General features: G+C 37.8%; 2 protein-coding genes across 4 annotated transcripts in view; both read right to left on the bottom strand.

Moving 5' to 3' along the window:
• Nucleotides 1-26,851, bottom strand: part of fancd2 (FA complementation group D2) — a 129,518-nt gene that overhangs the window by 73,535 nt on the left and 29,132 nt on the right. For all 3 annotated transcript variants that reach the window (XM_069936607.1, XM_069936608.1, XM_069936610.1), the window contains 9 exons: nucleotides 22,960-22,995; nucleotides 17,677-17,823; nucleotides 16,387-16,521; nucleotides 13,760-13,888; nucleotides 12,268-12,375; nucleotides 8,785-8,894; nucleotides 5,440-5,500; nucleotides 4,879-4,998; nucleotides 3,223-3,296 (listed from right to left, as the gene is read on the bottom strand). In XM_069936607.1, coding sequence (XP_069792708.1) covers nucleotides 3,223-3,296; nucleotides 4,879-4,998; nucleotides 5,440-5,500; nucleotides 8,785-8,894; nucleotides 12,268-12,375; nucleotides 13,760-13,888; nucleotides 16,387-16,521; nucleotides 17,677-17,823; nucleotides 22,960-22,995 — 920 coding nt within the window. The remainder of the gene's footprint in view (nucleotides 1-3,222; nucleotides 3,297-4,878; nucleotides 4,999-5,439; nucleotides 5,501-8,784; nucleotides 8,895-12,267; nucleotides 12,376-13,759; nucleotides 13,889-16,386; nucleotides 16,522-17,676; nucleotides 17,824-22,959; nucleotides 22,996-26,851) is intronic.
• LOC138762986 (ankyrin repeat domain-containing protein 12-like) lies at nucleotides 24,921-26,354 on the bottom strand. The gene has a single exon (XM_069936472.1). It carries the CDS (start codon nucleotides 26,352-26,354, stop codon nucleotides 24,921-24,923), a length of 1,434 nt encoding a protein of 477 aa, XP_069792573.1.

Raw genomic sequence — 26,851 nt, 5'->3', positions numbered from 1 at the left:
AAGACAAATTCATATTATGGGACGCAATGAAAGCCTTCATTGGAGGGCAGATAATAAGTTATGTAACTAAGATGAAAAAGGACTACAATTGGGAAATAGAGCAGTTGGAAAGAGAGATAGTAAGTACAGAAAAGGAATTAGTAAAAAGGGATGATATAACAAAAAGAGAATTGGCGGACAAAAAAAATACAAAACATTACAAACATATAAGGTGGAGAAGAACATAATGAAAATAAAGCAAAAGTATTATGAACTAGGAGAAAAAACACACAAAATATTAGCCTGGCAACTTAAAACAGAACAAGCTAAAAGAACTGTATTGGCATCAAGGAAAAAGGACAAACAAATTACATATAACCCAATAGAGATTAATGAGAACTTTAAGGAATTTTATGAAAAATTATACCAAACTAAGAATGAGGGGAAAGATAATAAAATAGAAGAGTTTTTAGCTAAAATTGAACTGCCGAAATTGTAAAAAGAGGAACAAAACAAACTGATAAAACCATTTAAAATAGAAGAAGTACAGGATATATTAAAAAAGCTGTCAAACAATAAAACGCCTGGAAAGGATGGATTCCCAATAGAATTTTATAAAACATTTAAAGAGTTATAAATTCCTCCTCTCCTGGAAGTAATGAACCAGATAGAAGAAACACAAAACTTGCCAGATTCATGTAAGACAGCAATAATTACAGTAACACCAAAGACGGGGAAGGATCCATTAACACCGGCATCATATAGACCAATATCTCTACTTAATTCAGATTATAAGATCATAGCGAAATTATTAGCATACAGATTGGCCGACTGAGTACCAAAAATAGTAAAACAAGATCAAACTGGATTTATTAAGAAAAGACAAACAGTGGATAATGTCTCTAAACTTATTTCCTTGAACTGCATGAATTAGATTAATAAGAAACCAACAGTGGCTGTTCCTTTAGATGCAGAAAAAGCCTTTGACAGAGTAGAATGGAGGTTCAATCTACCAGAAAAATATATTAATTGGATTATAGCATTATGGACCATTGGAGATGGTAAATGGAAATGTATCGAACCAATTTAAATTAAGTAGGTCAACTAGACAGGGATGTCCATTGTTCGCTTTAGCAACAGAACCATTGGCAGAACTGATAAGAACAGAAAATAAAACAAAAGGGATAAAAATAAAGGAGAAGGAGTATAAAATCAGCTTATTTGCAGATGACATCATAGTATACTTAACAGAACCAGAAACATCAATAAAAGAAATACATAAGAAATTGAAGGAGTATGGAGAAATATCGGGGTACAAGATCAATGCAAATAAAAGTGAAGTGATGCCAATGAGTAACCCGGATTATACAGAATTTAAAAACAAATCTCCATTTAAATGGCAAGTACAAGCAGGTTAGATAATAACTTAAGCCTCTTGTACAAACTAAATTATCAGCCACTAATAAAGAAATTGCAGGAAGATTTAGAACATTGGAAAGAATTACCGCTAACGTTGATAGGGAGGGTAAATTGCATTAAAATGAATGTGTTCCCAAGGATACAATACTTATTTCAATCGTTACCAATTCCCTTAACAGATAAATTCTTTTATGAACTAAAGAGAATAACGAAATTCTTGTGGAAAGTGGGGAAACTGAGGGTAGCGTTAGATAAATTAACAGAGAGGTATAACCAAGGTGGTTATTATAGAGCAGCACAATTAAGGTATTGATCAGATTTTTACCAGACAAGGGAAAACCCAGACTGGACTAAGATAGAACTAGATAAAATAGGGGGGAAGGTACCGGAACGTATACGTTATAAGTGGGATGAAAAGCTGGTGCAATATAAAAGCTCACCAGTATTGCATCATTTACTTAATATATGGAAAAAGATCCACTTAGAAAAGAAAAAAAACTAAGGACCAAATACCAAAATTGTTATTGACACAAAACCCACTAATCCCTTTTACAATAGATAACCTTTCCTTTAGAGAATGGGAGAGAAAAGGAATGAAAAGAATAGAATATTGTTTTTTGGGAAATAATTTATGAACATTTGAACGGTTGAAGTACAAATATGGAATAACTCATGGTACAATGTTTGCATATCATCAACTGAAAGCTTATTTAAAGGATAAATTGGGAGGCAGACTGAGATTACCAGAAGGAATCAGCTTTGAATATGTGATTACAGACACAATGATAATTAAAAGATTTATAACGAACATGTACATTAAGCTGCAAGATAAGGAAAATGATGAAATAAGCTATAAACCTAAACAAAAGTGGGAAAAGGATTTAAACATAAAGATAAAAAATGAAACATGGGAAAAGTTATGTTCTGGAACTATGAAGAATATAATAAACACAAGGTTACACATGATACAGTATAATTGGTTACACAGGTTATATATCACGTTTCAAAAGTTAAAAGAATGGGATCCAACATTATCAGATAGATGTTTTTACTGTAAGAAGGAAATGGGAACAACAGTACATGCAATTTGGGCATGTAAGAAAGTGAAAATGTTTTGGGAAGATGAAATCAGATATTAAATAAAATCACAAAAAATAACATACCAAAAAATCCAGAGATCTTTCTTCTAAGTAATATAAGAAGTAAGGAATTAGGCCTCAAAATGGATAAAGTGCAAAACAGATTTATTATGATAGCCTTAGCTGTGGCAAAAAAAATGTATAATACCAACTTGGAAAATGGAAAAGAGCCTGAGAATACAGCAATGGTACATGGAAATGAATAAATGTATTCCATCCGAAAAAATAACACATAATTTAAAAAATAAAGTCACATTATTTGAACAAATTTGGGAACCGTAACATGGAACATAACTGAGAGGGCTTGCCTTGGACCTCCACCCCCTAAAATGATAAGAAGACAAAACAACTTGATCCAGTGTGTAAAAGCAGATGACACATTTTTCTTGTTTATTTTTCATTGTGTGATGACATTGTTTAATGGCTTTATTGTACTGTATATCTTGAAAATTTATTGGTTTTGGAGGGGGGTGGGAAGGGGGGGGAGGGTGGGTGGGGGGGAAAAAAGGGAGAAAATGCCACTGGGTATATTTAATGAGAAACGTTTGTATATATTTTGGTTGATATGGTTCACAGTGTGAAAAATTAAAAATTATAAAAGAAAATAACAGAATTTAACTTTAACAAAGTGTGAACAAGAATTTAACTTTGATCAAATCAAAACAAGCAATTATTCACAACTTACTTATCAATTTCTGGTATTAGATCTATAACAAAGTCCTCTTGAAAATTATCAAGTACACTTCTTCCAATCAATTCCTAGAGCACAGGAGAAAGAAAGAAGATGTTTACTATAGGCTTCAACAAATTTTCCTGCAGTTCCAAGCCATTCTTTTAAGGATTATTCTGCTGGGATGCACAATTCAAATGCCAAATCTCAAAGTAAGAGGACAGGGTATCACACCTACATTTTCTTCCACTTCATATATAAAAAGATTACATTCTGAGAAAAGTGCCCATATTGTCATTTAGTGTTGTGCAAGCTCCCTTTTCCCAATTGAATCTCATGTTATATGTTTCTTTCATGTATTAAGTCATTTTATCAGTAACGACAAAGTGATCCATTGTTACTTAACAGCCGAGGCCACCATTAGACTCATACATGGGGCAGGATATGGCCCCTATGAGAGAAACAAAAATGTTGCCGATTTTTAATTTTATTGACTCAATACAGTAGGCAACAGATCCAAATTGTCCCTGCATTAATTGTTTTGGCAGTCATAGTTGAGTCTCCCCTTTTCCACGTCCTCACCAGTCGCAATGCATTTTCTCTGATGTGCAAGTCTCATGGATTATAAAAGGAGTAGGAAGCAGGGATCTCAGGGAAAGGGATGGGAATTGAGGATCAGGGTTCACAGGAGAAAGGAGGTGTGGAAGGAGTTCGGGGGTAATAGGTTAAAGCAAACTAACTTAATGAAAGTGGAGTAAAAGGTATAAAAGAGATCATTTTAAGGAGCTTCTGCAGCTTCCCCTCATGCAGTCTATCAGAGAAAACTCCCTGCAGATGAAGAGAACTGGAGAGGGTACGGCAAAGAAGGGACTCCGCTGTGACTCCCAACCAAATTGATGCTGTGACATTGTTTACAAACATTGCCCCAGAGTATTGAGTAACTAAAAATAAAAATTGACCTAATCTGCATTTTTCTTTTATTTTATTCCCCATATAAATTCCACGTGAATAAATTTAATTCCACATGTCAAATTTTTTCGGTAGCGATTTGTGAATTCCATTAGGAAAATGGCCACAACCCTGAGAGTGTTCAATTCCCAACAACTTAGCCAAATTTCTGCGATTATATCTCACGCTGATTCCAAGTTGATTTTTGTTGAAGATAAATCACTCAATTGAGTCTCCCATAAACATTTATCGTGATCTTACAATTTCCTTCTCTACCCCCAAAACTACCTTGAAAAGTTGTATTTGAAGGTCCTGATTAACCTTCTCAACCTCTTAGTGAATGAACTCTCTGCTTAACTCCCTGTTAATATCAACTTAAATATGTGAGACACGGTAAAGGCCATGTACGTGATTATTATGTGTAGCATGCGACATGTATTGTGTGTGCATATGTGTGCACCGTGCTCCAGAGAAACATTGCTTTGTCTGGTTGTCTATGTACAGTCATATGATACTTGGTAGGAAATCAAACATATGCATGCAATAGTAATTAAACCAGTCCGTTTTGTTAAATATTAAAAATAATTACAAACATAAAGGAAGATAGATCTTTTGATGGTCAAGTATCAAAAAATTATACTTGAGGACCAACAGAAGTGTTTAGTTATTAACCAGTGAACGAATAAAGCCTATTAGATAAACAGAAATGAAATTTTAGTATACTTGCACTTGGGGATCCAGATCTCCTTTCTGAACCAAATTAGCCATCTCATCACAGTAGAGAGAAGCAGCTTCCGGAGAGTGTTCAATGCAGGTACGCACCAGTTCAATCAGAGCTGTCGCCTAACATCAAGAGTATTTGAGAAATGAAAATGGTTTCAAAAAAATACTACAATGACACACAGGACAAACGAGAAGGTAAACAAAACGTGAATGCATCAGCTGATCAATTACAATGCCTACAAACTTTAGTCCATCAAAGACTAAACACCTTTGCAATGATTTACTTTAAGTACAAAATAGATTTTGATGACTTATAACAGAGAATTTAAAAAACGATCAACCTTCTGCCCTTGTGTTGAAGTTGGAAAAGAGTCATTATCTAGCATTGGTTTCAGGTCATGCTTTTTCTATAGTTGCCAACTGACACCCACACTACAAGCCAACTCACTCTTCACCATCCTCAGGTGACAAAGAAGAAAAGCTTAAGGATGGGATGCTGGACGTTTTCAGCCAAAAAAAATACTCTGTACTTCAAAGCAGAGATAGGAAGTAAATGCATACCTGTCTGAACGATTCCTTGCTCATGGCTGATAAATCTGATGAACATGGATCAATTTTAATTCTGGAAAAGATGCAGGAATTTAGATGTTGTTTGGTTTGAAACTGGACTTAAATGTTACCATTACTCTGACCAAATGTGTCCTGGTCCATCATGTGAAAGGTGATGAAATTAGTGCATTAAGGCATGGTGAGCACCAAAGCCATAGATAGCTGCTCAAAGTATTGTCTGCAAGATTAATGTGCCTCACTGACATCATTCATGGCAAAGTGTTCGCACAGTGCTTTCTCGTCACTGTGTCAAAAACATTCAAAAATTGAATTGAATTATTGGTGGGGGGGGCGAGGGAACAATATGGAGCAGCTGATGGAGTAAGTCACAACTTACAGAGCTCCTGCAAATTGTATTAATAAAGTATAATTTAACAGCAATCCTGGCACTGTCCTACCATTCAATTATAGTTGGCAATGTTTTGAAGTAGCCGGGTCAGATATTGAAGTGTTGAAATGCCTAACAGGAAGGGTAAAAGTAGAGACAACACACAGCAGCCCCAGAAACCTACCCCGCAGACTTAACCCTGGGCCTCGTCTGATCATGTCTCCCCGGGCAGCACTCTGTCAGTCCAGGAAGAATAGGTAACCGACTTCGAGCAGCTAAAGCTAGCAGTGCTGACTGAACTTCGTAAGGAAGTCGTAGAGACCATGAAAATGGAAATAAGAATATGTATTGGAGAAGAACTGACTGTCCTTAAAGTATCCACAGACACCAAACTGAGGGAAGAAATTGAATCTTCCTCGCAGAATTTCTCAACATGGATATAGAAGAATGTTAATTTGTAGATTGCTATTTGGAACATCAAGGTATTCCAAAAGTCTTCACAACTCTGAAGCATATTGCACAAAATTAAGCATATCAGAAATTTATGAGAAAATAACTAGTTGACATAATTAAATAATAACGGTTGAGAAATAAATGTTGTAGGCACTCTTCTCCCTGTACCAAAATATAAAATAGTATTTGTTAAGTGCAGCACTCCCTCAGTCTTCATTTGATTGTGTTCAAGTTCCCTACAACGAAGGAGACTGAGGTTTATAAACTAATGAGGGACATGGATAAAGTGAGTGCTCAGAGCTTTTATTCCAGCATACAAGATTCCAGAATTAGAGGGCATAGGTCTAGGGTGAGAGGGGAAAGATTTAGGAGGAAATTTTTTTCACTCAGAGGGTGAATGTCACCTCACTGGCTCCACAAAAACCCTGGAACACCTGCACAGTAAAGATGCATTCATCAGGATGCTCTTTATTGACAGCAGTTCAACATTTAACACCATCACCCCCTCAAATCTGATCAGCAAACTCCAAGACCTGGAACTCAACATCCCATTGAGTAATTGGATAATGGATTTCCTCACCTCCAGACCATTGGCAAGAACATCTCCTTCACAATCTCCATCAGTACCGGAGCACCACAGGATTGCTTTTTGCCCCTGCTCTACTCACTTTACACCTAGGACTGTGTGGCTCGGTATGACAATAACACCATCTATAAATTTGATGATACCACAATAGTGGGTTGTATAAAGGAAGGGGATGAGTTAGCATACAGGATGGAGATTTAAAAACCTGGCTGAATGGTGCATCAACAACAATATTGCATTCAGTCTCACCAAAGCTAAAGAGCTGATTGTTCACTTCAGGAAAAGAAAGCCAGATGTACACATTCAGAATCAGAATTTATTGTCATGAACAAGTCACGAAATTTGGTGTTTTGCAACAGTATCGTCATTATAACCATCTTCCGACAATAATATATAAAAATAAAAATAATGCACAAAGACCCACATCACCCAACACACGCTCTGTTCTGACTGATGCCATCAGGAAAAAGGTCTAGGTGCCACAAGACTCGCACCATCAGGTTCAGGAACAGCTGCTACCCCTCCACCATCCGACTCCTCAACGACAAACTCAATCAGGTTCTCATTTAAGGACTCTTATTTGTGCACTTCATTGACTCTTTTATTCTCTCTGTTGCAGTCAGTTTGTTTATATTCATTGTCTGTTTGCAGTTCTTTATTTGTTTACATTTATACACTGTGTACATTTTTTTTGCACTACCGATAAGTGGTAATTCGCTGAAAAAAAAATCTCAGGGTTGCACGTTCTCTTTACAATCAATCTCAAATCTGGTTCATACTCAGAATGATCTGCCAGAGGAAACTCTGGAGGCAGGCCTAATATAAACATTTAAAATACATTTGGACAGATTTCCGGAAAGGAAGGACTTACAGAGATCTGAACCAAATGAAGGCAGATAGGATTAGTCCAGAATGAAAGTTGGGCCAAAGCACCAGCTGTTCGATTCTTTGACTCTGAGTTTGTACTTAAATCTAAAATCTAACCTTGACAGAAGAATATTATCACTGATGCACAGCTAACAAGAATAGAGAAAATCTGAATCGCTCTGTTCCCACTGTCTTTCTCAGGGAAGTAAATCACACAGGGAAACCTCTGATTCCCCATTCAACACCCACTCTGACCTAGTTGTCTGTGGCCTCCTATACTGATATAGTAATGCCAAACATGTTTGAGGAACTTCACCTCATCTTCCTTCTGGGCAGACTGCAGCCTCCTGGGCCCAACCTTGAATTTTAAAAAATAGCACAAGAAAAAGAAGAACAATCTCTGAAGGAAATTGGCATATGGAAGTGCTCAACCAGCAGATTTCCTTCAGCAGATTCCTTGTTACTCTAATGTCTTGAATTTGACAACTTCAGCTGATGACTTCTCAATCTGCAGATATTCACTCAGCTGGTTTGTCTTTCCATTTTTCCTCCCTCCTTGGAAGTCGAGGACACGCCCAGCCTGACTTGCTGGGCAAATTCACTGGCTTAGCAATTCACAACTTCCACATTCATTTGTCCATGTGCTCCCTCTCTATCTGCTCCCATTCATTCTTTGACCTGATAAGCTTGTATACAACTTAGCCTCATGTTCACCTCAGTTTCATCCTATTAGGGAAATCACCCTTCTCCATCCTCCCTGCAGCTTTACAGCTTTTATCTACTTTTCAGTCCTGAAAAAGGGTCTCTAACCCAAATCATTAATTTAATTTCTCTTCCCACAGATGCTGCCGAAACTGCTGAGTATTTCTGTTTCAGATGACCAGCATTTGATGTCTATTTTCCCCTCCAATCAAATTTGACTTTAATTACAAAAAAAATCTATCTATTTATTTCCAGGATTGAAAGTTCCTATCTATGCTCTTATTGAAAAAAGAATCTGCTATCTATTCTTGACTTCTTTGCTTGAGAAGTTTAACATTAGATAATATGAAAATTATGATACCTGTTGCAAGCCATGGATCCCACTATCATGACTGCCCCGATGATCCCAATCCGTTTATATTTGGAAACGGTACTGGATAGTTGTTTCCTGATAACAATGTGCAGGTCGTCCTATAAAATAAGTCAGGAATAAGTAAGCAAATCCCTCAAGTTTACAGATGTCTTTACAGCAGTGTTTGCCCTTAAATCAGTGATTCTCAACCTTTTCTTTTGTTACGAGCCCAGAGGACCCCAAAACCTAGCAGCAATAGATATTCATCATGATAAATGGCCACTTAAACAAAAGTTGTTTTTAATTATCTTTAAACATGAAAACAGATTCACACTAACTTATCACTATTAACTTAACTAACCTAACCCCCTTCTAATTCTAAGTGCACATGTATGTAATCTGTATGCAAGTTCAGAAAAGTTCTTTGATTCACAGTCCAATCTCACTTCTCATTCCTCCAAGTTCACTGTTTGCAGGCAATTCTTGAACTGTGCACAGAATTTAACATTTATAAGTTCACCAGGCTTTGGTGCTTGAAAAGGTAAATGGTTACCACTCAGGAAGGTTCTTGTCGGTTTTCAGAGAGAGATTTGTTGTTCGCTGGACACCCACAACTGATTCCATTTAATCAGCCACTTCAGTGTCTTGCCGAAGAAACTTGCCCCATCAGAGTTTTCCAGATGATAACCACTTTCTTTCAGGTCACCACAGAGTTTCTTTTTGTTTCCCTTATTCCAGTGAAACATTAGGCAGCCAGTCCTCTCCTCTTGCATGAACCATAAGGGCTTTGACCAGGCTGAACTAAGCACTCACAACCTGTCTTCCAAATGGGGTTTTTCCACAAGCTTTCCAGCTTGTCCTGTTCCAGTCCCTGCTGCTGCTGCTGACTGTAAAACTGCAAAACTGATCTCTCTCTCTCTCTCTCTCTGAGAAAAAGCTGTTCAACTCTCTCTACTTGCAAAAACCACCTGACTCTCTTTGAGCAACAAGCTGCACTCCCAGACAGCCTGCGGCTCCAAACTACTCCTCTGATCTCCTTCATCTGTTACTTTTCAAAACAACAATCCATTAGTGAAGTCTCTTGGGCACTCCCCAAAGTTTTTGCAAAGGCCCCCAGGAGCCACCCTGTCTGGCTTGAGGAGTGTTCCAGTATTTTAAATGAGATCTATTTTGAAGTGTTTGTATGCAACCTACGCGAAAAAACCTGCCCCAATTTATCTGCCAAAAACATATCTATATAAAATACAAACACAACATAATTTGTCACACTTTCCACTCACATACAAGATAAAGAAATAGAAGCAGACCACTAGGCCCATCGAGTCTGTTCTGTGTCTCTACAATAAGCTAATCTATGCTCACACCTAGTTGCAATTTCCAGCCTTTTCCCCATATCTCTTGATACCTTTACTAATGAAATACTCATCCATTTCCTGTTTAAATACACCCATTGATCTGGCCTCCACTGCTTTGTGCGGCAGTGAGTTCCACAAATCCACGACCCTCTGACTAAAAAAGTTCTTCCTCCTCTCTGTTTTAATCGAATAACTTCTAATTTTAAGACTATGAACCCTTATCCTCGATTCACCCATCAAGGGAAGCATCTTATCCGCATTCACTTTCTCAAAGCCTTTCAATATTCGAATGTCTCGATGAGATCCCCCCCTCATTCTTCTATACTCCAATGAATACAACCCAAGACCTGCCAAACACTCCTTATACACTAGGCCTTGCATTCCAGGAATAATCCTAGTAAATCTCCTTGGCACCCTCTCTAACAACATCACATCCTTTCTAAGAGAGGGACCCCAAAACTGTACACGACACTAAATGGAGTCTTACCAGTGCCCCATTAACACCTCTCTACTCTTATACACTATTCATCTTGAAATCAATGCTGGCATAGCATTCTCCTTCTTCACTACCAATCCCAATCCCACCTGGGCATTAACTTTTAGATTTCTCTGCACAAGGACACCCAGGTCTCTTTGCACCTCTGAGGATTTGAATTTCCTCCCCATCCAGATAGTTCTCTGCCTGTTTATTTCCAATGCAAAAATGTAGAACTAAACACTTCTCAATATTGTATCTCATTTGCCATATTTTTGCATGGTTTCCAAAACTGTTTATATCCCTCAACAATTTTACAGTTTCTTCAACACTTCCTGCTCCATCACCTAACTTAGTGTCATCCGCAAATTTGGCCACAAAACCATTCATTCCACAATCCAAATCGTTAATATAAATTGTAAACAGCAGCAGTCCCAAGACCGACCCCTGCGGACCACCACTTGTTACAGGCAGCCATCCTCAACAGGATCTCTTAATTTCAACCATTTGCTTTCTGCCTATCAGCCAATTTTCTATCCAGTCTAATAGCATCCCTCTAATTCCATGGGCCCTCATCTTATTGAGCAGCCCAACATGTGGCACTTGATCGAAAGCCTTTTTAAAATCCAAATACATTGCATCCACAGCTTCCCCTTTCTCTATCTTACCTGAGATTTCTTCAAAAAACTCTAATAGGTTGGTCACTTTAAAACAAAACACCATGCTGACTAAGACGTATCCTGTCATGCATTTCCAGGTATTTCATAACCTTATCCTTGAGGATCGACTCTAATAGCTTCCCAACCACTGACGTCAGACTAATAGGTCTATAGTTTCATTTTTTCTGTTTCTCACCTTTCTTGTATAGCAGAATCACATTTGCAACCTTCCAATACCCTGGAACCACACCCGAGACTATTGATTTCTGGAAGATTGTCACCAATAGATCCACAATCTCCAAAGCCACTCACTTGTTGGGCTGTTCCTCGCTGGACCACTCCTTTACCTTACCCTTTTTTTATTGGCCCTTGACCAATGAACCTGTCACTCATTCCTCACCCCTCCTCCTCTGAATGCCATTGAACTCCAACTCCTCGCTCGAACCAACTAGGCCCGAGCCCTGGTAAATTCCTGTATTTAAGTCCTTACCTTGCTCCTCACCCCTCCCCCTTTAAACGCCACCAAACTCCCGACTCCTCACTCAACCAACTAGGCCCGAGCCCTGGTAATGCCATAAGTGCTCTGTGATCAGTAAGGGAATGCTTAAGGTGGTACGTGGCCACTGTTTTAATTGTCCCTAATTGACTCATAATGTACACGGTTTCATAACTCCGAAGGAAATGGGCCAATGACAATTTTTCTCAAGCAAAATATTTCAGTCACAATTGGGTCTAGAGCAGTGATTCTCAACCTTCCCTTCCCACTCACATCCCACCTTAAGCAATCTCTTACTAATCACAGAGCACCGATGGCACAGGGATTACTTAAAGTGGGATGTGAGTAGAAAGAAAAAGGTTGAGAACCACTGCCTTGAAAGCAAAGAGAATATTAGTAATGAATGAATACATCAATGCCGGTTTTAATGAGACAAAATTCCAGAAGGAGGGAGGCACATACACAACAACCCAAGAGTGATTGAAATTTTTAATGGTCCCCCCTCACCTGAATGTGGCTGCTCTCCTGTCCTCTATTAAAAGCCAATGTGCTGAGAATGAAAAAAAGCTTCCTTATATGTTGGGGAGACAAATTTTCCATGTAATCCAATATACCCTGTGAAGTAAAACAAATCTTTGTACGTTAAAAACTTCACCATCATAGCCATTTAAAAGTTCAGCAGAATTAATAATCAGTGAAATGCAGGTCTTTCAGCCCACTGAATCATTTCCTCTAATCCTACACTCTTCTCACATTCCCCTCTACTCCCCCCAGATTCTATCACTTACTGCCATTTAATTGACCAACCCTTACACCATTGAGATGTGGGAAGAAACTGGAGCGTCCAAAGAAAATCGGTCAGCAGTGCCACCAATCGGGACCGGGGTACAAATCTCGTGTGATTTGTAAGGAGTTTGCATGTTCTTCTTGTGTCTGCGTGGGTTTTCCCCAAGGGCTCTGGTTTCCTCCCACCATTCAAAATGTACTGGGGGTTGTAGGCTTCAACAATGCCATCAACTTTGCAGATGATACAATAGTTGGCTTCATCAGCAACAATGATGAGTCGCACTACAGAGAAGAGGAAGAAAATCTCATGAAATGATGTGAGAGAACAACCCGAGTCTCATCGTGGAAAGATGAAGGAAATGATCATGGAGTTCAGGAGGACCAGGAATGATACCTGTAGTGGAGAGAGCACCAAGTTCCTTGGAGTTCACTTAACTAGTAACCTATCATATACACACATCTCCTAACTTGTCAGGAAGGCACAACAACAGCTGCACTTCCTGAGAAGTCTGAAGTGGACAAGGCTACTGACCAACATTATGTCAAAAGGAGCTCTATTGAGAGCGCCCTGGCTGGCCACATCAATGTGATATGGTTGCTGCAGAGAAATAGATCAGAGATCAATCCACAGAACCATTAAAGTGGCAGAAATGATGACTGGAGTCTTGTCCTGCACATGTATTTTTGGTCTGTCGGTGCATTTTCCAATGAGGACCAGAGGACCTTGTTTCGTTGGGTTGTCACGTGCAATCAGATGGCAATAAATGTGACTTGACTTGAAACCATTATCATGATAATGGAATTCTCTACTCTTCTGGGAGAATCATTCAATAGATCACAGAGGAGAATGACAGATATATGAATTACTGGGAGTCAGAGGGAATAGGTGATGGTAGAAAACTGGTTTGAAGACTAAGATTGGATTAGATGTGATCTGATCAAATTGTGGAGCAGGCTCAAGGAAAATTAGACATGGTCAAAAAAAGATTAGCCTTACCAAAGATCCATGGATTCTGATAAAAAGTAGCCAAGGATAAAGCAATGAGGCAAGTTGAAAGAAAATATTGAAATCTACTGTACATCTCTTGAGCAGTCATTCCAAATAAATGTTTTGTCACATTTTCCATCTATGCCAAATTCTTAGATATTTTAAATGTTTTCCTTGAAAGGAAAATGCAATAATAAATCTCTGTTCAGAGTTCCTTCAACCTACCTTCACAAATACAGCATAGGCAGCCATAGATGAGCTCTGGGAGACCAAGTCTGTAAGCACATCAAGTGAGATATCCACCTCGGCAGTGAAACCACTACAAACATGTGTCACCAGCGCACCAACAACTTCCTGCACAGAAAGACAAATAATCACACCGTTTCCACTTTCAAAAATGATTTAAGGGAAAATGTATTTGTGTAATTTTTTTTCAATTCAAAAGATTGCAAGCTGAGACAGCATTTAATTGTCCTCAAGAAGGTGGCAGTGAGCTGCTCTTCTTAATCCGCTGCAGTCAAGTACCGTATCACAAGGCTTTCCAATTATGGTGCTAGAGAATGGAAAACAAACAGATCGGATCCCACAAAACATAACCTACAGTTTAATTGCCTTCTCATGAAGGATGGCAGGAGATGTGATGGACACTATCGAAGGGTTTCGGATTCAAAGCAATAACTGGTTCTCTTTCCACAAATGGGGCCCAATGCTGAAAATTTCTCGCATTTTCTGTTTTTATTTCAGATTTCTGACATTTGCAGTTTTTTGATTTTCATTTCTTGTTGGAAGGTTGGTACTGCCAGAGTTGATTTCCCAGGACATCAGGGATGTCACTGCAGCATTGACCACCCACTGATTAGTGTCTCCAGCTCACAATTAATTTTTCTTAAAAATTCCATTTTTGATCTGATTGAATATTTATACAATAGAAATCCTCATTGGAAAGGAAACTGCTCCTGGTAGAGGCTACAGTTCCACACTGATTCGGTTAAAGTGCATCCTAGGAAGACAGTTTGTCATGCTAATGTTATGCAATTAATCATACCATTTTGGTGATACGTTGGCACAAACAGAAAATTCAACCAGTGCTGATTCTGAAGTCACTAACAACCTGCTGGAAGAACTCAATGGGTTGAGCAGCATCAGTGGGAGAACAAAAAACTGTCAACGTTTCAGGCGAGAACCCTTCATGAAGGTTGACAGTGCAGAGGAGAATGAGCTGGTATAATGTGACATGGTAGGAGAGGTTAGACAGGGGAATGGTGAACCTGTGAGGGATGATGGATAGAGGCAGTTAAATGGGCCAGACAAAGGGGGAGGGAGAGGCAAGAGGGAAAAAAAAAATGAATCAGGTCGAAGATGAGTTATACATCCTCCTTGGTTGAAATTACTTTCTCTATCCAGTTCCTCTCCAATGAATTGTAAGATTCATCAAATTCCTGTGACTTCACTGCTTTGCAAGTCACTGTTTAGAAGATTCACCCATCTCTGTTCACACAGAGCCAATTGAGACAGTGGATGGACTTAAAAGTTGTACATATTGAATAGCACTTAACAGGCTATGGACAAAAAGAGATCTGGGAGTACTGACAGACTTCACTGATCACATTCATGTTCAGTGCAACTAATCTTTCCAATTCGATGATGCTGAAATGCTTTCCTTGGAGTGCATGAGAAATGTTGGGAAGATGTAGGATTTCAAGTAACATGAGGACTAGAGGGCAAAACAAATGCAAGGGAAACCTCATAAAAGGCAAACAGAAGAGGTCAAAGAGGAAAGAGAGAGTAATATTTAAAATCACTGTTCAGCATTTATTGACCATCCCTAATTATACTTGAATCAAATGCTTTGCTGGGATCAGAGTTTAGCAAAGATAACCTCATGATAGCCTGCAGCCAAATGTAGTCCAGATCATGCAATGATTATACATTTTCTTCAAGAAAGATGTTGGTTAAGCTAATGAGGTTTTATTGCAATATAGTGGTATATATCGGCATCACCTACGGCTCCTAGAACGCTTCCATCAGCGCTGTCTCCGCTCCATCCTCAACATTCATTGAAATGACTTCATCACCAACATCGAAGTACTCGAGATGGCAGAGTCCGCAAGCATTGAATCCATGCTCCTGAAGACCCAACTGTGCTGGGTGGGTCTCGTCTCCAGAATGGAGGACCATCGCCTTCCCAAGATCATGTTCTATGGCAAGCTCTCCACTGGCCACCGAGACAGAGGTGCACCAAAGAAGATGTACAAGGACTGCTTAAAGAAATCTCTTGGTGCCTGCCACATCGACCACCGCGAGTGGGCTGATCTCGCCTCCAACCGTGCATCTTGGCGCCTCAGTTCGGCAGGCAGCAACCTCCTTTGAAGAAGACCGCAGAGCCCACCTCATTGACAAAAGTCAAAGGAGGAAAAACCCAACACCCAACCCCAACCCACCAATTTTCCCTTGCAACCGTGCCTGCCTGTCCCGCATCAGACTTGTCAGTCACCAAAGAGCATGCAGCAGATGTGGACATACCCCTCCATAAATCTTCGTCCGCGAAGCCAACCCAAAGAAAAAAAAGTGGTTTAAAATTCCTGGATGCTAACTTTTTTAAAAAATTTCAGTTCACTTGGAGGATGGAATTTAAACTGTCCAGGTACCATGATAGGATTTAATGTAAAATCAGTGGATTAATAGTCCAAGCCTTGGATTACTAGTTCAGTAATTTACCACCATGATACTGCAACAAGGCACAAAATATGACCACTTATGTGATGTCAGAAAATTATCACAAAGTGATACCTTACAAAAAGCCAGCTCTCAATAAAATAAAAATACGACACCAACAAAAACTTTTCTCTTACCTGCTGACAGTAGGAGTCAAACATCATAAAGGCATGTTTATACATCTGACTTCCAAAAAACACCACACTCATATCTGGGGACCTCAGTAGAGTCTGAGCCAAGGACAGTACAGAAGAAAAGTATTCACGGATAACCTGGAATAAAATAATCAAATTTTTATGAAGGCTGGAGCTATTTCTTCTGCAACAATAAAATGTCTCACAATGCTAAACGCAAATCATTTAGTAAACCTACTGCATTGAAGATTTGACTTTCAAGAAATGGCTAGCCTACCATCATAGAATAATTTCTCATTTATATTTTATCTAATAACATATGAGGAAAACATTTTTTGAATTAACAAATACAGATAATCAACAGACAAAATGCTGTGGAAAATAAATAAAACTGCAGATGATGGGATCTGACAATAAAATGTGCTGGAAGAACTCAGCATCTGTGGAAAGAAAAGCCAGTCAACATTTTGGATCAATGACTCTTCATGAGATCTGGGAGGAGGGGTGGAGAGGGTAAGGTTTATAGTTTTCAAAGCAGAGGGGTGAAGAGGAGTGAAGTGTGAGAAGACTAAATGGAGCAGCAAGAAATAGGCATGCTAAATGTTAGTGAAGCATTTGAAAAAAAAATGGTGAGGAAGTATGATAATGGGAAACCAAGAGTGAGCAGTTTACTCAAAACAAATTGCTGCTAGAATTACCCAGAGTAGTCATGATCCAATATTGAAGCAGAATGTTAAAATATAATAGTTATCCAGTAATATCCTCCAATTCTTGTGAATTAAGACAAGTGGAATTCACAAACATTGTGGGAGGGGGGGGGTGGTATATGTGATTGAAAGGCATAAGTAATGATGACGTTTATTGGAATACACCAAATGGGGAATTGTTCCAAATGAAGGGAGAGTGAGGAATGTGATGCAGAGAAGGCCGATTTTCTCCAACATATGCTGTTCGACTCACTGAGTTCCTCCAGCAGATTGTTTCTAGAAGTGAAAGGTCAATACATTTCCAGAGGTAGGTGTATTTAATTGTACTTATGAAGGAATGGTCTTGGATTGTGAGCAGCAAGTGGGCCCAAGATTTTATTATAATAGAGGAACCTTTAGATTTATTAAACAAAAGTACAGCAAAAAGATTTTTTTTTAAAAAATGCCATTTGCAAACACATTAAGAGAAAAGTTGAAAACTGGACCTGGCATAAATAAAAAGGCACACATCAAGAATTTCAAACGGAAATTTAAGACTTTTGACATCAGAGGAATAAAGCTCATTAAGATGACAGACATCACTAACCAGAGCATGGCTCCTAAATACAGCTTGCAATAGTTGATCCCTGATATGGCCAAAACGAATCTTGCTGCGCAGCAATTTCTCTACTTGCTTCTTGCTGTTACTTGTTCCAGCTGTATGGAGGATCAGGAGAACTAGCAAATCTATTACCTTCAGATGGAAATAAAATTCCAGTGAGTCTTTCCATTAATAACAAGTGTGATTGTTTTACATGATCTTCACTAAACACAGCAACAAATATTCCACAATATCAGGATACATTTGGGATGATCTCAATCAGATATTAAATAAAATAACAGAAAACAATATACCAAAGAATCCAGAGATCTTTCTCCTAAGTAACATAAAAAACAAAGAATTTGGAATTGATTTGGAGGATGCACAAAAAAGATTTGTTAAGATAGCCCTAGCCGTAGCAAAAAAATGTATTATGTCAACCTGGAAATTGGAAGATAATTTGAAAATACAACAATGGTATATAGAAATGAATAAATGTATTCCATTAGAAAAAATAACATATAGTTTAAGAAATAATATTGAAATATTCGAACAAGTATGGGAGCCTTACATTAAATACAATAGCGAAAACCTACCGGGAACAAACATTACCTAAGTTGATGGAAGGAGAAGGAAAGAAAAGAATGGACTCAGTAGAATTTCTGGTGTATTTTTGTTGAATGACAACATTGTCTGACTGGCTTAATGCAACCTAGATTGTATACCTAAAATGGATGAGGGGGGGGGGGTGGGGGGGTGGCTTGGGAGGAAGGAGGGGGGGGGGAAAAAGTCACTGTATATGTGTGAAAAAGTGTATATCATGGCTAATGTGATTTATGGTGTGAAAAATAAAAAAATTAAAAATAAAAAAATAAAAATATCAGGATACACAAGTCACTGCATCTCTCAATTTTGTCAAGAGAAGAAAAAATATTTATGGTTTTCTCCAAAAGAACTGGAGGCATGTTAAATTGATATGATCTCCAATGTACTATCTGATTCAATAATAATTTTCCAGTACCAAAATTGTCAAAATTTTGCATTGCAATGGCAAAAGAGTAGACAATCTTTCAATTCTACTATCATTGATGTGTCATCTGCTCAACACTCCACTGCAGCAACCCCTTTTTAAATGGCATCTCACAAGCCCAATGCCTCGACATGTGATGTACATGTGCTGCACTGCAGCAAGAATGTCAGTACATCTACACATTGTACTTAAGTATGTGACAACAAACTCTTAACATCAGCAGCACTTAAGGCAGCAGATACAAATAAACACACATCAACTCATGGTTCCAACCAATTCACACTTCACTCTAACTTGGACATAGCCCGACCACCAGTGCGGAGGCAAAATCCTGCAACGCCCTACCAAACTATAAGGTAACACCTGCACTAAAGACTGCAGAGATTAAAAGTGACTGATGATCAATAACCACTGGTTTAGTCAGAAATGTACATTTTCAATGAATAGATTGAACAAAAGCTGTAATTATATTATATAATTTAGATATCACACCTTTTGGAGGGAATTTTGAATATAGTATATCCTCTAAAACAGTCGTAGTCTCCCGATTGGGAAAAGAGGGTAAAGTCGAAACTAAGAAACTCCTAATCTGCAAATATCGAAAGAAATGAGATCGAGGTAAATCATATTTCATGGATAATTGTTCAAATGACATGAAAGAGTTATCCAAGAATAAATCCGAAAAGCATGTTATACCTTTAACTTTCCAGAGTAAATAAGCTTGATCAATTAGAGAGGGATGAAAAAGGAAATTTAGTACAATAGGAGTTTCCAAGATAAAATGACTTAGGCCAAAAAAATCTCCGGAATTGAAACCATATACGTAGTGTATGTTTAGCCATTGGATTATCAATTTGTTTATATAATTTAGTAAGAGTAAAAGGGAGAGCAGCTCCCAAAATAGAGCTAATTGAAAAATTTTGTATCGGTTTAATTTCTAAATTTACCCAATGGGGATTTAGAGATAATTCTGAATAATTCAACCAATACCTTAAGTAACTAATATTAATTGCCCGGTAATAAATTCTAAAGTTGGGTAATGCCAACCCTCCCTCTAGTTTAGATTTCTGTAAATATTTTTTCCCCAATCTAGGATTCTTATTTTGCCAGATATACGAGGACAATTTAGAATCGACCTTATCAAAAAAAGATTTAGGAACAAAAATAGGTATAGCTTGGAATATATATAAAAATTTAGGTAAGATCATCATCTTAATAGCATTAATTCGGCCTATCATGGATAGGGATAATGGTGACCAATTGGTAAGTAAACTGCCGATCAGGTCCAATAGAGGGAAAAAATTAGTCCTAAACAAATCTTTGTTTTTTAGTAATCTTAATCCCTAAATATATAAAATGGTCTCTAGCTATTTTAAAAGGTAAACTATCATAAATAGGAACCCATCCATTAAAAGGGAATAATTCACTTTTATTTAAGTTCAGTTTATATCCCGAAAAATTACTAAATTGGGCTAATAAAGATAAAACTGCAGGAATAGAATTTTCAGGATTGGAAATATATAACAATAAATCATCTGCATATAGTGATACTTTATGAATATCCCTGCAACGAATAATACCAGTAATATTGGGTGCTTCTCTGATAGCAAATGCCAAAGGTTCTAAAGCTAAGTTAAATAATAAAGGGCTAAGGGGGCACCCTTGCCTGGTGCCCCGAAATAATCGAAAATATGGCGATCTTTGGATATTAGTAAAAACCGAGGCAACTGGGGAATTATAAAGAAGTTTAATCCAAGATATAAATATCGGACTAAAATTAAATTTTTCAAGAACTGTAAATAAATAAGGCCATTCTACTCTATCGAAGGCCTTCTCAGCATCTAGTGAAATAACTTTTCTTACACTAATGGCTAGAAGATCTATACTATTGAATTGGAAAGAGGTTAATCCTCCCACTGTTTTCCAATGGTTTACCCAAACTATACTATGTTTAAATTTAGAGAAAATTAGAAACTCTGTCTATGAATCCCCTTCTAAGTTTGAGTTAACCTGGCGACCATTTATTCAATATTTTCATTTGTGATGAGTTGATCTGGCTCTGTTTTCTTTTTATGATTATGTATGATAATTGGGCTGTAAGATGAGATCGGAGTGATAGGCGTGGTTTAGCTATATCTGTAGGTTTTTTTTAAAGTTTTTTTTAATTCAGATTTGTTTTTTCTTCTTTTTTGGGTTTTTTTTTCTCTTTTTTCATATTTTGTTATTAATTATCTTTTTTTAGAGATAGTTCACACCCTAAACTGATCAAAAAAATTTTTTTTATGATATATTTTTATTCTGTAATATTATTGTTTAATATCTCTGTATTAATTCATTACTCACTATGTATTTTTTATATCTCTTTGAACTGTATGTGTTTATAAATTATAATAATAATAAAAAGATTGAAAAAGAAAGAAAGATTGAACAAAAGCTGGAAAGACAAACTAAAGTAAAAACACAATGCTGGAGAAACTCAGCAGGTCAAACAGCATACTTGTATAGCAAAGGTAAAGAAACATAACCAACGTTTTGGGCCTGAGACCTTCATCAAGGCTCATGCTTTGATATACTCTTGACATGGGATTTTGAAAAGCAGAGACTAACATTTTAAGACAAGAGACTGCAGATGGTGGAAACAGGAGCTAAAAACAATCTGCTGGAGGAACTCAACAAATCAAGCTGCATAGTATTGAAGATGGGCTCTGATCCAAAACATTGCCAATTATTTTTCTCCCACTGATGCTGCTTGACCCATTGAATTCCTCCAGTAAATTGTTATTTGACAAACATTTTGATCTCTACAAGTTCCACTGTGACCACACCTGTCACTTGATTAAGACGTGAAATGCATGTGGTTTCTGGGAAATATTGACAGCCTGGTGGTTGACCATTAGACCTGGATTCTGTATAGAAGCCATCATCTTTTCCTGTATGGGAAATGGATTTATGTTCTTCTCATTCACCAAATAAATCATGCCCTATCACAAAGTTGTTTCAAGTGTTATGGGCCCAGAGGTCCCAAAAACCCAGCAGTAATAGAAATTCATCAAGACAAATGGTTACTTAAACAAAAGTTGTTTTTAATTATCTTTAAACATGAAAGCAAGCTCAAATGTTAACTTATTACTATTAACTTAACCCCCTTCTAATTCTAAGCACACATGTATGTATTGTGTGTCTAAGTTCAGAAAAGTTCTTTGATTCACAGTCCAATCTCACTTCTTGCTCCTCCAAGTTCACTGTTTGCAGGCAATTCTTATACTGTGCACAGAATTTAACATTTATGAATTTCACCAGGCTTTGGTGTTTGAAAGGTAAATGGTTACTGCTCAGGAAGGTTCTTGTCAGTTTTCAGAGGGAGATTTGTTGCTCGTTGGACACAAACTGATTCCTTCCGATCAGCTACTTCAATGTCTTGCCAAAGAAACTTGCCCCATCAGGGTTTTCCAGATGATAACCTCTTTCTTTCAGGTCACCACAGAGTTCCTTTTCTGTTTCCCTTATTTCAAGTGAAACATTATGCAGCCAGCCATCTCCTCTTGTATGAATGAAGAACTCACAAAACCCATCTTCAAAATGGGGTTTTTCCACAAGCTTGCCAGCTTGTCCTGTTCCAGTCACAGATGCTGCTGATGAACCGTAGAACTGAATTCTCTCTCTCTTTCTCACACACACACACACACACACACACACACACACACACACACACACACACACACACACACACACACACACACACACACACACACACGAAAGAAAACCGCATGCCCCTCTGAGAACAACCAACTGCACTCAGACTGCGGCTCTGGACCTAATCTTCCGAGTTCATTCATCTGTTACTTTCAAAACATTAATCCATTACTTCACAGCATGTCCAATCAACACCTACTTGTGAAGTCCTTATAGGCATTCTTCAAAGTTTCTCCAAAGGCACTCAGAGCCTGAACTGTCTGGCTTGAGCAGAGCTCTGGCATTTTAAATGAGACCAGTTTTGAAGTGTTAGTATGTGACCTGCACTAAACAAAAAACCTGCCACATATCTATATACGATATAAAATATAACAATCTTTCACACAAGTAACTTTCTATTATTTTCATAAATATATGGAAATTGTCCATCCTTAACAGGCTAAATGCTAAATTTAAGTTAACACATTCTGCCTCTTCCTCTTTTACTTCATTGGCACAACATACATTCAAACACAATTATAAAGATTTTTTTTTTTAAATATTTTTTAAAACAGGAAATTAGTTACCTTGTGCTCAGCAGCAGAATCTACACTTTCAATTGCCTAAAATAAGACAGTAACATAAATCAGTCTCGGCCTTCAAACTTTTTGGTAATAATTGTCACAAGCATATAGGCTGACACCAACATCAACAAAATAAATAATCTGGATGAAATATTGCTGTGTCAGATATTCCTTTGCTGACATCAATTAGATCGCTTCCCATGTTACTATTGTTTTTTCAGATGTCCTAAATTGGATATAGATTGCATTCATTCATCTTCATTTCAAAGCCACCATAAATACGAAAGTCTTTATCTTTGATCAGGCTTTCAGCCACTTGACAGATTATAATTAAATTTCTTTATTAAAAAATTCATCAGTGGAATGTTCTCAATTTACTTTTATAGTACTGGGCAAAATTATTTGATCCCAGCGGAGCAAGAGGTGGAGAACACAAATAAGCTTCAACAGAGACAAGAATTAGCAAGACCTAAACATTCTTTAATTAATTAGATTCATAAAATATTTGCATGGGTGCCCATTGAGAAGATTAGGCCTTGCTATTACTTCCCTCCATTTCTTTCAATATCCCGTCATTATAATGATTTGGTGTGAAGTGCAAGAAATTTGGTCAAAGAACTGAAGGGAAGTTGACACCCTTACAATTAGACACCATGAAGAGTTAGTATACAATCCAATGATCAATGGGGGAAAATCAGAGATGGAGAGGGTGAGCAAATTTACGTTTTTGGGAGTCACTATCTCAGAGGATCTTTCCTCGACCCAACACCATATAATCATATAACCACTTACAGCACAGAACAGGCCAGTTCGGCCCTACTAGTCCATGCCGTAGCAAATCCCCACCCTCCTAGACCCACTGACCAGCACCCAGTCCATACCCCTCTAGTCCCCTCCTATCCATGTAACGATCCAGTCTTTCCTTAAATGTAACCAATGATCCCGCCTCGACCACGTCTGCCGGAAGCTCATTCCACATCCCCACCACCCTCTGCGTAAAGAAATTTCCCCTCATGTTCCCCTTATAATTTTCCCCCTTCAATCTTAAACCATGTCCTCTAGTTTGAATCTCCCCCTTTCTTAATTGAAAAAGCCTATCCACATTTACTCTGTCTGTCCCTTTTAAAATCTTAAACACCTCTATCAAGTCCCCTCTCAATCTTCTACGCTCCAGAGAAAAAAGCCCCAGTCTGCACAACCTTTCCCTGTAACTCAGACCCTGAAATCCTGTCAACATTCTCGTGAACCTTCTCTGCACTCTCTCTATTTTGTTTATATCTTTCCTATAATTTGGTGACCAAAACTGTACACAGTACTCCAAATTTGGCCTCACCAATGTCTTGTACAATTTCATCATAACCTCCCTACTCTTGAATTCAATACTCCGATTTATGAAGGCCAACATTCCAAATGCCTTCTTCACCACACCATCTACCCGAGTAGATCAGCCTTGAGGGTACTATTTACCATAACTCCTAAATCCCTTTGTTGCTCTGCACTCCTCAATTGTCTACCATTCAATGTAAATGACCTATTTAAATTTGCCTTTCCAAAATGCAGCACCTCACATTTATCTGTATTAAATTCCATCAGCCATTTCTCAGCCCACACCTCCAGCCTTCCTAAATCACCTTTTAATCTACGGTAATCTACCTCACTGTCCACAACACCACCAATCTTTGTGTCATCCGCAAACTTGCTTATCCAATTCTCTACCCCTACATCCAGATCGTTAATATATATATAACAAATAATAGTGGACCCAGGACCGAACCCTGAGGAACTCCACTTGATGGATCTGAACTTTTTGATCGAGCAAGTTCTTTGCTTGTCGTTGAACTCTTCAGTTTCTCTCGTTCTTTTAATTTTGAGAGGTCAATGCCAGAACGATGCCTCTGCCTTTCCTTTTCTTTCATCTTAATCTTCTCTTTATGCTTCTTGTGCCATTGCTCTATTTCCAGATCCTATAGACTCAGCATTCTTTCAAAACTGGTTTGCATCAAGTCATCATTTACTAGCCTCTTCTCCTTTGGGCTCACATCCTTTGTGGCACCAGAATCTTTGGGCTTCAGTTTGTCCACTTCTGGTTCTTTAAGCTTTGCTTTAACAGAAGCATTTACTGGTATTTTGTCTTTTTGCCTATCCTTTTCTTTCTTTTCTCTCTCTTTTGTTTCAAGAGTCTTCGGAAAATCCTCTTTAATTTTATCCTTTGAGGGAAATAATTTATCGTGAGACCCTTTGCTACTCTCAACTGCACTGCGTTTCTTCTCATCATGCAAGTGCTTGGAGTTTGTCACAGGGTCACCCTCTCTTTCCCTCGATTTCTCTTTTTTCTTCTTTTTTTCTATTTCTTTATCTCTTACTTTAACTTTGTCCGCTTTATTCACAATGTTTTCCTGTGAATCTTTTTCTGAATACTTAGCCTTCTTTTCATTCATATGCTTTTCTTTCTCCATTTTGTCCTTTACACCACTGGAATGACGCTCCCTTTCAATTTTATCTTTCTCATGCTTCTTGTCCAATTTTTCTTTGCTCTTTTCTTTCTCCTCAGGTTTTTTGACAGAGAATATATTCTTCAATTTATCATTTTCTCGGTGGTTTTTTTCTGAAGTGGAATATAAGCTACCAGATCGGTCTTTTTCTTTTGACCTCTCTCCACTCTCTTGTATTTTACCAAATGATTTTTCATGAGTCTCTAATTTCTCTTTCTCAAACCTATTCTCGTGTTTTATTTTCTTTTCCCTGTCAGAATATTTTCTCTCTAACTTTTCCAAGTCCCTCTCTTTAGTTGGGGATTTCTTTTTACTTTTTTCCTTGTTTTCCTTCTTTTCTTTATCTGGAGCTTCAGATTTGTCTTTATCTGTGACTTTTTCTTTCTCAAATAATTCTGTATGCTCTTTCTTCAAAAAAACACTGGAGTAAAGTGAATCATCTTTGTCTGCAAGAACAATTTCAATCCTTTCGTCCAGATTTGCAAGTTTAATTTCTTTTTCTTCTTTACAGTGCTTTTCCTTTTTATTCTTTTTAGACTTTTCCTTTTCTCTGTCTTCTTTGAAAGACTTCTCTTCCTTAAAATACTTCTCCTTAGATACTTTTTCTTTTTTAATGGGAGTTTTATCTTTTAATGGTTTTTCTGCAAGAGACAAGTTTGAATTTTCTTCCTTGAATGTTTCATTAGTATCATCATTTTTGAAGAAGTTCTCTTTCCAATATTCTCTATCAAACTCAGGATACATCTTTTCACTTTCTTTTTGCCTGTGTTTTCCCTTTTCATTTTCATGTTCTTTCTTAATTTTATTTTTCTCTTTATCTTTATGCTTTAATTTATGCTTTTTTATAACTTTGCCATCTTTGTCGGTCTTTTTAAAAACTTCTTCCATATTATCAAATATGCCCATCTCTTCCTCTTTGCTTCTCTGTCCAGACTTTTCTCCGAATTCTACACTCGATCCTTTTTACGATGCTTTGTTTTTGTATTGTATTTAAAAGACTTATTGCTGGAACTCTCCGAGGTGTAGTCAGAGTCTGTAAGGTGATCAAATCGAACAACCTCGGATTGAAAAGTTATTTCTGATGCTCCTGAAGATAGGCCAGTTTTAGCATTTTCCTGTTTAAGTGGCTTTGATCGTTTTTCATTTAAACTGCATGCATGCTTTGGAGACTTAATAGTTGTAAGGTGAAACTGATGACCCGAAGAATCATCATGAAGAATGTCACACGAATGACATTGTGAAAAAAAGCATGCCAGTGCCGCTACTTCCTCAGGAGTTTGCGGAGGTTTAGTATGACATCAGAATCCCTGGAAAATTTCTAGAGGTGTGGTAGAAAATGTGCTGACCAGCTACATCACGGCCTGGTACAAAAGCACCAATATCCCTGAGGGTAAAGCTCCCCA

The sequence above is a fragment of the Narcine bancroftii genome, chromosome 5 (genome assembly GCF_036971445.1).
Source record: "Narcine bancroftii isolate sNarBan1 chromosome 5, sNarBan1.hap1, whole genome shotgun sequence".
Classification (NCBI taxonomy): domain Eukaryota; kingdom Metazoa; phylum Chordata; class Chondrichthyes; order Torpediniformes; family Narcinidae; genus Narcine; species Narcine bancroftii.
This window is presented reverse-complemented; position numbering and strand designations above follow the sequence as displayed.

Coding starts and splice junctions, on each gene's coding strand:
- LOC138762986 (XM_069936472.1), bottom strand. CDS start 26,354: ATGGGCATATTTGATAATATGGAAGAAGTTTTTAAAAAGACCGACAAA.